This window comes from Trichomycterus rosablanca, chromosome 3 (genome assembly GCF_030014385.1).
Source record: "Trichomycterus rosablanca isolate fTriRos1 chromosome 3, fTriRos1.hap1, whole genome shotgun sequence".
In the NCBI taxonomy this organism is placed as follows: Eukaryota; Metazoa; Chordata; class Actinopteri; order Siluriformes; family Trichomycteridae; genus Trichomycterus; species Trichomycterus rosablanca.
In genome coordinates, this window is record NC_085990.1 from 56710058 (window position 1) to 56725342 (window position 15285).

The 15285-nt window shown below is 39.5% G+C and overlaps 1 protein-coding gene across 4 annotated transcripts in view; it reads right to left on the reverse strand.

Annotated features, from left to right (window-relative positions):
- Positions 1 to 6753: 6753 nt before the first annotated feature.
- LOC134310008 (NACHT, LRR and PYD domains-containing protein 12-like) overlaps positions 6754 to 15285 on the reverse strand; it is a 54282-nt gene continuing 45750 nt past the window's right edge. For all 4 annotated transcript variants that reach the window (XM_062991512.1, XM_062991511.1, XM_062991510.1 and 1 more), the window contains 2 exons: positions 8709 to 8885; positions 6754 to 7876 (listed from right to left, as the gene is read on the reverse strand). In XM_062991512.1, coding sequence (XP_062847582.1) covers positions 7870 to 7876; positions 8709 to 8885 — 184 coding nt within the window. In that variant the 3' untranslated portion in view covers positions 6754 to 7869. The remainder of the gene's footprint in view (positions 7877 to 8708; positions 8886 to 15285) is intronic.

Here is a 15285-nt window from a genome sequence, read left to right on the forward strand (position 1 = left end):
CTCATGATTGTAGATCCTCACCTGGTACAGATCAGAATGTATCTGGGATGGTGACTGGGGGAGGGAGGGCTGTTCAGATGGACGCTTCATACTGTGTATAGAGACGTCCAGTATCTAGGAGAACACAGGAGAATCCACACACATACAGAACTGTGCAAAAGTCTTAGGCCACTATTAGATTTGTTGTTTTAGCGCTGGTATAACGAGCATAAATGTCAGTCTGGTTATTAGAACACAACCACACAATACAGAAAACTTGTGTACAGTATTACAAACAGAAGAAACCATCAGGAAAACACCTTCTACAGGCTAAAGTGCACCACTGCTACCACTGCACTTGGGTCCTTCAGGTGGTGAGTCTGCTGTGGCAGCATAACTTCACCTCTCCGTTACAGTTCCTCTTGCATCCATCCATCCATCCATGACTCTTGCGTTGTGTAATTTTTCCCGCTGTAATCAGGACAGACACCAGGCTGAGATGATGCAGCTTTATTTTCACCTGAAGGGAATGACAACCACCATATAAGTCTTCTATATTATTTTCGGTCAGCATAAAATACTAAAGAAATGGCAATAATTAATTAACTCGGAATAATTAATAAAATGTCATTTTCAATAACCTCAATGAACTATATAGATATCTATTATATATACTTTTTATTGAAGCGAATTACTGCTATATATATTTATATATTTAGTAAGTATTATGTATTATATAGTATTATGTATAAAGTTTATATAGTTCATGATTATACTAGTTTTGGACTAGAGGCCGTACTTACCTCAGCATCACACTCCTACTACTGCCTGCTGAGGCTGAACAGAATATTCTTTATATATTGAACTATAGTATGCTGACCAACCTACAGGTGGTGCCAAACCCATTTAACAGGAATTTCATACACTTCTAATGAAGAAACTATTGTACACCGTTACACATCCATCCATCCATCCTAATTGTTCTGAACACTTCTGCTAGTTCCTAACCTGTTAGCTGCTGTTAGCAGAGGAGTTTAGTGTGGGGTGTAGAAACAAAGATCCCTGCAGTATCTGAAATGATATTTGTTATTGATCAGTACAAAGTTAAATTGTCGGGTGTTTAGATGTAAAGTAGGTTTTTCCTCACTGTACACTAAAAAAAAAAAATACATAAAAAAACGGTATTTTTCTGGCAGCAGGGGCGCCAGAGAATGTCTGTAAAAAAACAGGAAAAAACTGTAAAATTTAAAACAGAGGTAAACTGTAAAAAAACGGTAATTATATTTACCATAATTAACATCTATCGCTGTAATTTTACAGGAAATTGTCCTATAATTTCATGAAATCTTCTTCTTTCAACATATATTAATTGTTAGAACAGTGTCATACACCTCTAAAAAAACTGAATATTTATCTTTATAAATGATAAAGAAAAGTTTAAGTACAGATAATTACTTCCGATCACAAAAAATTTGCATATAAAACAAAAAAAAACATGTAATTTTACTTAGCAAAAGCCCAATTTTAAATTAACTGTCAGAGGTATTGCAAAGAAAATCTGTTAAATTGTCTTTTTTTTATTATCTAAATACATTAATAAACTGTCAGAATAAAAGCATTTTCCTTCTCTAAAACATAAGTTACCTGTACTGTTAAATTGTTATTCTTCATTTAAAAACAATATACAAAATACAAAAATTTGAAGTAGGTTGAGATTTGTCTGCATAATACTTACTGTGAAATTTTGCAGCTGTTACATGTTATATAGAACTTTAGAACATATATAGAACTTTATAAATGCAGTATATAAATAGCTTTTGTTAATTTCAGCTTCAAAATGGATTAAAATCCACCACAGTTCAGCTATTTTTGACCCAAATAATTTTCACACAAATGAACAGTAAGTGTAGAAACAAGGAGGTTTTAATGTTATGGCTGATCAGTGTAAGAATCAGATCTAACACAATACAGCATACAATAAGTGCAATCAAAATTCATTTCAATGGAAAATGTTTAACAAAGCAGCACACAGTTAAGTGAAATGTCTACAAAACATGAGCATGAAACACGTATAAATCTGAATTATGTAAAAGTCAGTGCCAACATTGAAGTTTTCAGAAAGTGTAACCACAGTGGAATTGGATAAACAGTACGTCACAAGTATAATACTCAGTATGGACCACATCTCACTGAACAGCTTTATATTTAGTAATTGAGCTTTATGAGACAGTTTGTTAGCATCTAGTTCCAGAAACAGTTTTTGGAGTGCATCAAAAGTGTATCTGAATGTAGGAGGGTAACTCAAGTTCTAAATCATAAGGTTATAAATATATAAGGCATAAATCAGCCCGAACTGCAAAGGCAAGGAACACACTGCCCAGGTCTTCTAGAACCACACCACCTAATACCACTCCAGTATTGGCAGGGGGGTCCATGGCTTCAGCTCCCTCAACTCTAGTCACATAGAGTCCCAGAACAGTCTCCCGATCACCCGTTCAGTTGCAGCCATATCACCATCCTACAATGGAACAGAGGGGGGAAAATCACTTTCTTAAACTTAACAGTACACAAATTTCCATTTAGGACTTAACATATCTGACATCTCACTTCAACCTATATTTGAACTCAGACGTACGTTGGCCCGAAAAGATGGGGTGGTTGCTGTAACAACTCAGAGGAAACTTGTGCTTACCTTCACCCTCCTAGCGCTGATGGTATTGCGTGATTGGGGGAATCCTAAATTGTACATGAAATTGGATACTATTAAAATTATATATAAATAAAAAACTACTAAAGAAAACTAAAGGAAATCAAAATCAGCAAGACAAATATTTATAAAGAAATTACCAGCTTAAATAAGAAAAGACATAAAATACATAAAACTAAAAAGTAAAAGAACCAAACTGAATAAATAATAAGAATTTCCACATTTTTTCTTCTTCACTTAATCTAAACTTAACTCAGTGTTCAGTCAAAAGTAGCTCAATATTCTTCAATTTAGCATAAAATGTAGAAAAAAAATTACCAGTAAAAGGTCAGTCCAACTGCAAATACACATTTCCAACCATCTGTAAACAGAAGATACAAGACATCAATTATTTTGTTGTAAATAACTAAAATATTATTTCTATAGTAAAGACTTTAACATTACAAATTCATTGATTATCCAATACTGTTCACATGTGTGTGCTTTCCAGGATAAGTCATAAAACTCAGGTTTGTAATGATACTAACGTTACAGAATCACTTTGTTTTTAAGTTTGTGCAGAACCTGAGCGCCAAACATAAAGCATGAAGTTCCTCTCAGGCTCGAGCTGCCTGCTCACATCTTAGCTAGCTAGGTTTTAATGCACTGGCACAGCAAATATTACACATCTTTTATTTTCTACCTTCTTCTAATATACTTCTGCATGAAGTAATTTAAGCCATTTTTACCTTTCGGGAAAGAATCTTACTGCCACAAGTTGAGAATACTGGCTGTTGAACTTGACTAGCTTAGCACTAGCTAGCACCACGGCAGTGCAATGTTATCACACACAGCGCAGCCGGACTTAATATACAGTCAGCCAATTGCAATCTATTAAAATCTGCCTCAAGACTTTAATATTATTCACAGAAACTCTGGAAAGACGTTAATAAATAAATCACTATAAGCAGGTCCGGCGTTAGCATTAGCACGCGTGAATTAGTGTTAGCATTTTTAAACAAATAAAGCATGCGCAACAATAAAACTTGAATATTATTCAACTAAAGAGCTATATTAAACAATATAATAAGATAAACATCATGACTAGCATGCAATTAGACATATGGAAAAAGATTTTGTAAAGCTTCACATTACCTGAGATGCCATTGAAACACAATGTGCCTTCACGATGTATTGCGTAATCCCCGGTGCGTCATATCCGGTTTCACCTGATAAACTTATTGCATTAAGTAGTTCCAAGAAAATAAAACAACTAAGTAAAGTTGAGTCCATGAATGGTTCATTTATTGAGTTAAATAAACACAATTCAGTCATGTTTAAATCTAAAATGTAATTGATTTGTGTCACACCAGCATATATTCTTTATGCAAAACCAACAGGCACTCAAAAGTGTGTAACTGGGAGGTTAGAGCATCATTTTATATCTGTGGTGCTCTGGTTGGAATGTGCACCCAACATGTTGCACAGATGGACTGTAATACCTCTTTCTGTGTATTGGGGAATGTGGGGATGGGTAAATTATGCTTGATTTAAATATTATAAATGTGAGAATAAATCACAGTTAATAACGTTTTAAATTTGACTATAGTTTTACACAGTTTGTATAAATGCACTTATTTAACAAATCAATCTTTAAATTAATACAAATGCATAAATAAAGTAAAAGTTGTTGCCTGTCTCATAAGGTAGGCAATACCTTTGTTTTTCCAATTTATGTATATAAAGTAGTGGTTAAGAAATGCAAAATTACTAAATATTTCTTTCTTTGCTCACATATTTTTTTGCAATTGTACTTTTTTAAATGCATTATTAACAGTATTTTCATTTATTTGACAGTGATGTATCGGCATAACAAAAGTTTTTTTTTTTTTTAATTACAGAAGATTCTGCTATTTTTGTCAATGAAGATTACTTTATTTTTACAGTTAGTTTTGTTAAAAGTGTCATCTAAAAACTGTTAAAAAACAGATTTTTTATGTATTTCATTTTTACAGATTTTTTTTGGTAAATCACATGACACTTTTCAATATACAGTTTATTCTTGTAATTTTACAAAAAAATTCTGTCTTTTATAAATACAGGGAAAAACTGTAAAAATGTTTATTTTTTACAGTGTATATAAATGTCATATAAACGTCATTATGTTCTTAATTCACCTCCTTTTAGTTTTAGTAAATCTGGTATGGACAATTGACTTTCATTAAAAACTAACATTACAAAATAAAAGTTTATAGTTTAATGAACTTAAATATAAAGAAATAGCTGAACACTGTAGTAAAACTGCTCCTTACTCGCTCTAATGAACCTGTTCAAACTATGTTTACATCATAGATACAGAAAATCATCAGCTTTATTTACAGTGTATCACAAAAGTGAGTACACCCCTCACATTTCTGCAAATATTTCATTATATCTTTTCATGGGACAACACTATAGACATGAAACTTGGATATAACTTAGAGTAGTCAGTGTACAGCTTGTATAGCAGTGTAGATTTACTGTTTTCTGAAAATAACTCAACACACAGCCATTAATGTCTAAATAGCTGGCAACATAAGTGAGTACACCCCACAGTGAACATGTCCAAATTGTGCCCAAATGTGTCGTTGTCCCTCCCTGGTGTCATGTGTCAAGGTCCCAGGTGTAAATGGGGAGCAGGGCTGTTAAATTTGGTGTTTTGGGTACAATTCTCTCATACTGGCCACTGGATATTCAACATGGCACCTCATGGCAAAGAACTCTCTGAGGATGTGAGAAATAGAATTGTTGCTCTCCACAAAGATGGCCTGGGCTATAAGAAGATTGCTAACACCCTGAAACTGAGCTACAGCATGGTGGCCAAGGTCATACAGCGGTTTTCCAGGACAGGTTCCACTCGGAACAGGCTTCGCCAGGGTCGACCAAAGAAGTTGAGTCCACGTGTTCGGCATCATATCCAGAGGTTGGCTTTAAAAAATAGACATATGAGTGCTGCCAGCATTGCTGCAGAGGTTGAAGACGTGGGAGGTCAGCCTGTCAGTGCTCAGACCATACGCCGCACACTGCATCAACTCGGTCTGCATGGTCGTCATCCCAGAAAAAAGCTGACGCACAAGAAAACCCGCAAACAGTTTGCTGAAGACAAGCAGTCCAAGAACATGGATTACTGGAATGCCCTGTGGTCTGACGAGACCAAGATAAACTTGTTTGGCTCAGATGGGGTCCAGCATGTGTGGCGGCGCCCTGGTGAGAAGTACCAAGACAACTGTATCTTGCCTACAGTCAAGCATGGTGGTGGTAGCATCATGGTCTTGGGCTGCATGAGTGTTGCTGGCACTGGGGAGCTGCAGTTCATTGAGGGAAACATGAATTCCAACATGTACTGTGACATTCTGAAACAGAGCATGATCCCCTCCCTTCGAAAACTGGGCCTCATGGCAGTTTTCCAACAGGATAACGACCCCAAACACAACCTCCAAGATGACAACTGCCTTGCTGAGGAAGCTGAAGGTAAAGGTGATGGACTAAACCCAATTGAGCACCTGTGGCGCATCCTCAAGTGGAAGGTGGAGGAGTTCAAGGTGTCTAACATCCACCAGCTCCGTGATGTCATCATGGAGGAGTGGAAGAGGATTCCAGTAGCAACCTGTGCAGCTCTGGTGAACTCCATGCCCAGGAGGGTTAAGGCAGTGCTGGATAATAATGGTGGTCACACAAAATATTGACACTTTGGGCACAATTTGGACATGTTCACTGTGGGGTGTACTCACTTATGTTGCCAGCCATTTAGACATTAATGGCTGTGTGTTGAGTTATTTTCAGAAGACAGTAAATCTACACTGCTATACAAGCTGTACACTGACTACTCTAAGTTATAACCAAGTTTTATTTCTATAGTGTTGTCCCATGAAAAGATATAATAAAATATTTGCAGAAATGTGAGGGGTGTACTCACTTTTGTGATACACTGTACATATTCTAACTAAATAAAATAGAACAATCATTACAATCATGTTAGCTTTAGTTTAGCTCATAGCTTATCTTTAATCATAGAACTGATGACCAAACTCAGTAAGTCATTCCTGAATAAAATCTTCACATTTAAACTCTAAGTGACACATTAAAGACGTTTCCTCTAATGCAGGAGTAAAATTTATTCATTCTGGTACAAGAGTGAATCTGGAACTGCCGTCTACATCCGACCAGTCAGTCTCTCTTATTAACACCAGTTTCATTACATAGCAACAGAGAGAAAACAGCGTCTACAATCAACCTACAATCAGATCTAAACCTGCTGTAATAACTGTACTACTGTTTATAACTCAACATTTATTCACTATTATTCATTTCTACTGTTATTGATAAGAGAACTAACTATACAGAGAGGGGCGATTCAGATCAAGTTCATTTTTATAAATAATTTACTTTTATTATACAAATCAATTCTCCAGCATGACAGAATAAAATGAAGGTTACTTTACATACTCAATAAAAAAGCACTAGCATTACAGCGTTACATATTGAATTTACTGTGAAGAGTAAATAAAACCAACAAACAGCTCGTAGTGCAGCTGTAAAAGAATCAGATTAGTATGTTCTCCAGAACATTTCCTACGCTCATATTTCTAGGTTATGTAAGACAAGCTGCTGCATTAGTATTTATTTAATGTAATAATGATAAAAATATACTGTAACTGTAGAACATTTATCAGAATCACTTTATTGGCCGGGTACACTTCATCTCTGGCTTGGTAAAGACCCAGCCTGTCTCCAACGTGCAGCTCCAGCAACACTCAAACACATCCTGGTGGGTTCCAAGAACAGCTTAACTCAAGGTAGATCCACCTGACACCATAACCAAGTGCTGAGGAACTTGGTCTTAGCACTCAAGCAAAAGAGAGTCACAACCAGTGCCGCCCCCTTAATGTCCAGACTACCTTCCCACAGTTCACATCCTTTAGGAAGAGGAAAACCAGCAGACTTATGTACACTGAGCATAGCCAGGGACTGGGAACTGCATGTGGACCTGAGCCAAAGACTCTTTCCATCTAAGATTGCAGTTACTGGACAGACTGTCACTAGAAGATTGAAGGGATGTGGAGCTTCTGATCTCTGTTCTGCCCATGGTGGAGCTTCAGCTTTCTAATGAAGGAAACATTTCATCTGGATACGAGCTGCAACACACGGGCTGGAGGACTTTGTTACTATGTACTGTAGATGGAGAGAAAGAGAAACAAACATGAACAATAAAAATGTGCTTTTTTAAATAAACAAATCCAGAACAATCACTTTATACACCACACAGAGCTGCTGTACAGACCTGCTTCAGATCTACTGGTAATGAAGAACATTTGATCTGTTTTAAAGGAACAAAACCAGAGTCCTAGAGATCTGAACCCATACAGCTGATACTTGTACACAGCGCTCCCGTATATTTGATCATCTTTTAAAATGTGTAATATGAGATTTATTTCCTCCTTATTTGCTGTTTTTGTGCTGTTTTACATGGAGACACAAACACATGAGCAGAATGCAGCACTGAATCAGACTGAGAAGGTCAGATCAGGAGTTTACCTGCTATTATTCTTTTATTACACATTTTACACCCCAGATTATTCTGATTTCATTCATCTTTCCTCTTGTGATGATGGAACCAGTTGTACTGACTGGGATGTTGAAGGTGTTTGTCGTGGCTCTGTAGCTTTTTTACTGAAGTTTAGTTTTATTATTTAGTTCCTGAGAACTTCAGGAAGCTCCTTCACCTTCATCATGATGATGATGATGCTCACTGTGTGAAATCTTTCCAACCAATCACAACGTCTTATAGAATGAAAGCAGGTGAAGTTTGTACCAGAACAGTTTAATATTGTAACATTATCATCTAGAAACCTTCATGTAATCATTATATTTATACATGTTAATATAGGGTGTAAATACTTTCTCCTCTGCCATGGGAGGAACTCAGTTTAATGTAACAGGAGCTACGTGGCTGTAAAAAGTTTAGGATCCTCTGTTATAATGAAACAGGAAGTCAGTAACTCACCGTAGTGTCTCCAGTTTACAGTGAGGATCCTTCTGTAGATCAGTGAGAAGCTTCACTCCTGATTCTCCTGGTTTATTGTGGATCAGATTCAGATGTTTCAGGAGTGATGAGGAGTTTGATCTCAGAGCTGAAGCCAGAGATATAAAACCTTCATCTGTAATCCTGCATCTCACCAACCTGCAGAGAGAACAAGAACTCATCACCATTACATCATACACACACACACACACTCACACACACACACACACACACACTCATCACTATTACATCATATACACACACACACACACACACACACATACACACACAAGAACTCATCACAATTACATCTCACACACACACACACACACACACAACTCATCACAATTACATCTCACACACACACACACACACACACACACAACTCATCACAATTACATCTCACACACACACACACACACACACACACACTCATCACAATTACATCTCACACTCTCACACACACACACACACACACACACACACACACACACACACACACACAACTCATCACAATTACATCTCACACACACACACACACACACACACACACTCATCACAATTACATCTCACACTCTCACACACACACACACACACACACACACACACACACACACACAAGAACTCATCACTATTACATCACACACACACACACACACACACAAGAACTCATCACCGTTACATCTCACACACACACACACACACAAGAACTCATCACTATTACATCACACACACACACACACACAAGAACTCATCACCGTTACATCTCACACTCACACACACACACACACACACACACACACACACACACACACACACACACAAGAACTCATCACCATTACATCTCACACACACACTCACACACACACTCACACTCACACACACACAAGAACTCATCACCATTACATCTCACACACACACACACACACACACACAAGAACTCATCACCATTACATCACACACACACACACACACACACACACACACACACACACAAGAACTCATCACCATTACATCACACACACACACACACAAGAACTCATCACCATTACATCACACACACACACACACACACACACACACAACTCATCACAATTACATCTCACACACACACACACACACTCATCACAATTACATCTCACACACACACACACACACACACACACAACTCATCACAATTACATCTCACACACACACACACACACACACAACTCATCACAATTACATCTCACACACACACACACACACACACACACACACTCATCACAATTACATCTCACACTCTCACACACACACACACACACACACACACAACTCATCACAATTACATCTCACACACACACACACACACACACACACACACACACACTCATCACAATTACATCTCACACTCTCACACACACACACACACACACACACACACACACACACACACACAAGATCTCATCACTATTACATCACACACACACACACACACACACACACAAGAACTCATCACCGTTACATCTCACACACACACACACACACACACACAAGAACTCATCACTATTACATCACACACACACACACACACACAAGAACTCATCACCGTTACATCTCACACTCACACACACACACACACACACACACACACACACAAGAACTCATCACCATTACATCTCACACACACACTCACACACACACTCACACTCACACACACACAAGAACTCATCACCATTACATCTCACACACACACACACACACACACACACACAAGAACTCATCACCATTACATCACACACACACACACACACACACACACAAGAACTCATCACCATTACATCACACACACACACACACACACACACACACAAGAACTCATCACCATTACATCACACACACACACACACACACACACACACACACACACACACACAACTCATCACAATTACATCTCACACACACACACACACACTCATCACAATTACATCTCACCACACACACACACACACACAAGAACTCATCACCATTACATCACACACACACACACACACACACACACACAACTCATCACAATTACATCTCACACACACACACACACACTCATCACAATTACATCTCACCACACACACACACACACACAAGAACTCATCACAATTACATCTCACACACACACACACACACACAACTCATCACAATTACATCTCACACACACACACACACACACACAACTCATCACAATTACATCTCACACACACACACACACACACACACACACACTCATCACAATTACATCTCACACTCTCACACACACACACACACACACACACACACACACACACACACACACACAACTCATCACAATTACATCTCACACACACACACACACACACACACACACTCATCACAATTACATCTCACACTCTCACACACACACACACACACACACACACACACACACACACAAGAACTCATCACTATTACATCACACACACACACACACACACAAGAACTCATCACCGTTACATCTCACACACACACACACACACAAGAACTCATCACTATTACATCACACACACACACACACACAAGAACTCATCACCGTTACATCTCACACTCACACACACACACACACACACACACACACACACAAGAACTCATCACCATTACATCTCACACACACACTCACACACACACTCACACTCACACACACACAAGAACTCATCACCATTACATCTCACACACACACACACACACACACACAAGAACTCATCACCATTACATCACACACACACACACACACACACACACACACACACAAGAACTCATCACCATTACATCACACACACACACACACACACACACACACAAGAACTCATCACCATTACATCACACACACACACACACACACACAACTCATCACAATTACATCTCACACACACACACACACACTCATCACAATTACATCTCACACACACACACACACACACACACAACTCATCACAATTACATCTCACACACACACACACACACACACAACTCATCACAATTACATCTCACACACACACACACACACACACACTCATCACAATTACATCTCACACTCTCACACACACACACACACACACACACACAACTCATCACAATTACATCTCACACACACACACACACACACACTCATCACAATTACATCTCACACTCTCACACACACACACACACACACACACACACACACACACACACACACACAAGAACTCATCACTATTACATCACACACACACACACACACACACACAAGAACTCATCACCGTTACATCTCACACACACACACACACACACACACACAAGAACTCATCACTATTACATCACACACACACACACACACACAAGAACTCATCACCGTTACATCTCACACACACACACACACACACACACACACACACACACACACACACACACACACAAGAACTCATCACCGTTACATCTCACACACACACACACACACACACACACACACACAAGAACTCATCACTATTACATCACACACACACACACACACACACAAGAACTCATCACCGTTACATCTCACACACACACACACACACACACACACACACACACACACACACACACACAAGAACTCATCACCATTACATCTCACACACACACTCACACACACACTCACACTCACACACACACAAGAACTCATCACCATTACATCTCACACACACACACACACACACACACAAGAACTCATCACCATTACATCACACACACACACACACACACACACACACACAAGAACTCATCACCATTACATCACACACACACACACACACACACACACACAAGAACTCATCACCATTACATCTCACACACACACACACACACACACTCACACTCACACACACACAAGAACTCATCACCATTACATCTCACACACACACACACACACACACACAAGAACTCATCACCATTACATCACACACTCTCACACACACACACACACACACACACACACACAAGAACTCATCACTATTACATCACACACACACACACACACACAAGAACTCATCACCGTTACATCTCACACACACACACACACACACAAGAACTCATCACAATTACATCTCACACTCTCACACACACACACACACACACACACACACACACACAAGAACTCATCACTATTACATCACACACACACACACACACAAGAACTCATCACCGTTACATCTCACACTCACACACACACACACACACACACACACACACACAAGAACTCATCACCATTACATCTCACACACACACTCACACACACACTCACACTCACACACACACAAGAACTCATCATCATTACATCTCACACACACACACACACACACACACAAGAACTCATCACCATTACATCACACACACACACACACACACACACACACACACACACACACAAGAACTCATCACCATTACATCACACACACACACACACACACACACACACACAAGAACTCATCACCATTACATCACACACACACACACACACACACACACACAACTCATCACAATTACATCTCACACACACACACACACACTCATCACAATTACATCTCACACACACACACACACACACACACAACTCATCACAATTACATCTCACACACACACACACACACACACAACTCATCACAATTACATCTCACACACACACACACACACACACACACACTCATCACAATTACATCTCACACTCTCACACACACACACACACACACACACACACACACAACTCATCACAATTACATCTCACACACACACACACACACACACACACACACACATCACAATTACATCTCACACTCTCACACACACACACACACACACACACACACACACACACACAAGAACTCATCACTATTACATCACACACACACACACACACACACACAAGAACTCATCACCGTTACATCTCACACACACACACACACACACACACACACACACAAGAACTCATCACTATTACATCACACACACACACACACACACACACACAAGAACTCATCACCGTTACATCTCACACTCACACACACACACACACACACACACACACACACACAAGAACTCATCACCATTACATCTCACACACACACTCACACACACACTCACACTCACACACACACAAGAACTCATCACCATTACATCTCACACACACACACACACACACACACACAAGAACTCATCACCATTACATCACACACACACACACACACACACACACACACAAGAACTCATCACCATTACATCACACACACACACACACACACACACACACACAAGAACTCATCACCATTACATCTCACACACACACACACACACACACTCACACTCACACACACACAAGAACTCATCACCATTACATCTCCACACACACACACACACACAAGAACTCATCACCATTACATCTCCACACACACACACACACAAGAACTCATCACCATTACATCACACACACACACACACACACACACAACTCATCACAATTACATCTCACACACACACACACACACACACACTCATCACAATTACATCTCACCACACACACACACACACACACACAAGAACTCATCACCATTACATCTCCACACACACACACACACACTCATCACCATTACATCTCCACACACACACACACACAAGAACTCATCACCATTACACACACACACACACACACACACACACACAACTCATCACAATTACATCTCACACACACACACACACACACTCATCACAATTACATCTCACCACACACACACACACACACACACAAGAACTCATCACCATTACATCTCCACACACACACACACACACACTCATCACCATTACATCTCACACTCACACACACACACACACACACACACACACAAGAACTCATCACCATTACATCTCACACACACACTCACACACACACTCACACTCACACACACACAAGAACTCATCACCATTACATCTCACACACACACACACACACACAAGAACTCATCACCATTACATCACACACACACACACACACACACACACACACACACACAAGAACTCATCACCATTACATCACACACACACACACACACACACACACACACAAGAACTCATCACCATTACATCACACACACACACACACACACACAACTCATCACAATTACATCTCACACACACACACACACACTCATCACAATTACATCTCACACACACACACACACACACACACAACTCATCACAATTACATCTCACACACACACACACACACACACAACTCATCACAATTACATCTCACACACACACACACACACACACACACACACACTCATCACAATTACATCTCACACTCTCACACACACACACACACACACACAACTCATCACAATTACATCTCACACACACACACACACACACACACACACACACACTCATCACAATTACATCTCACACTCTCACACACACACACACACACACACACACACACACACACACACACACACACACAAGAACTCATCACTATTACATCACACACACACACACACACACA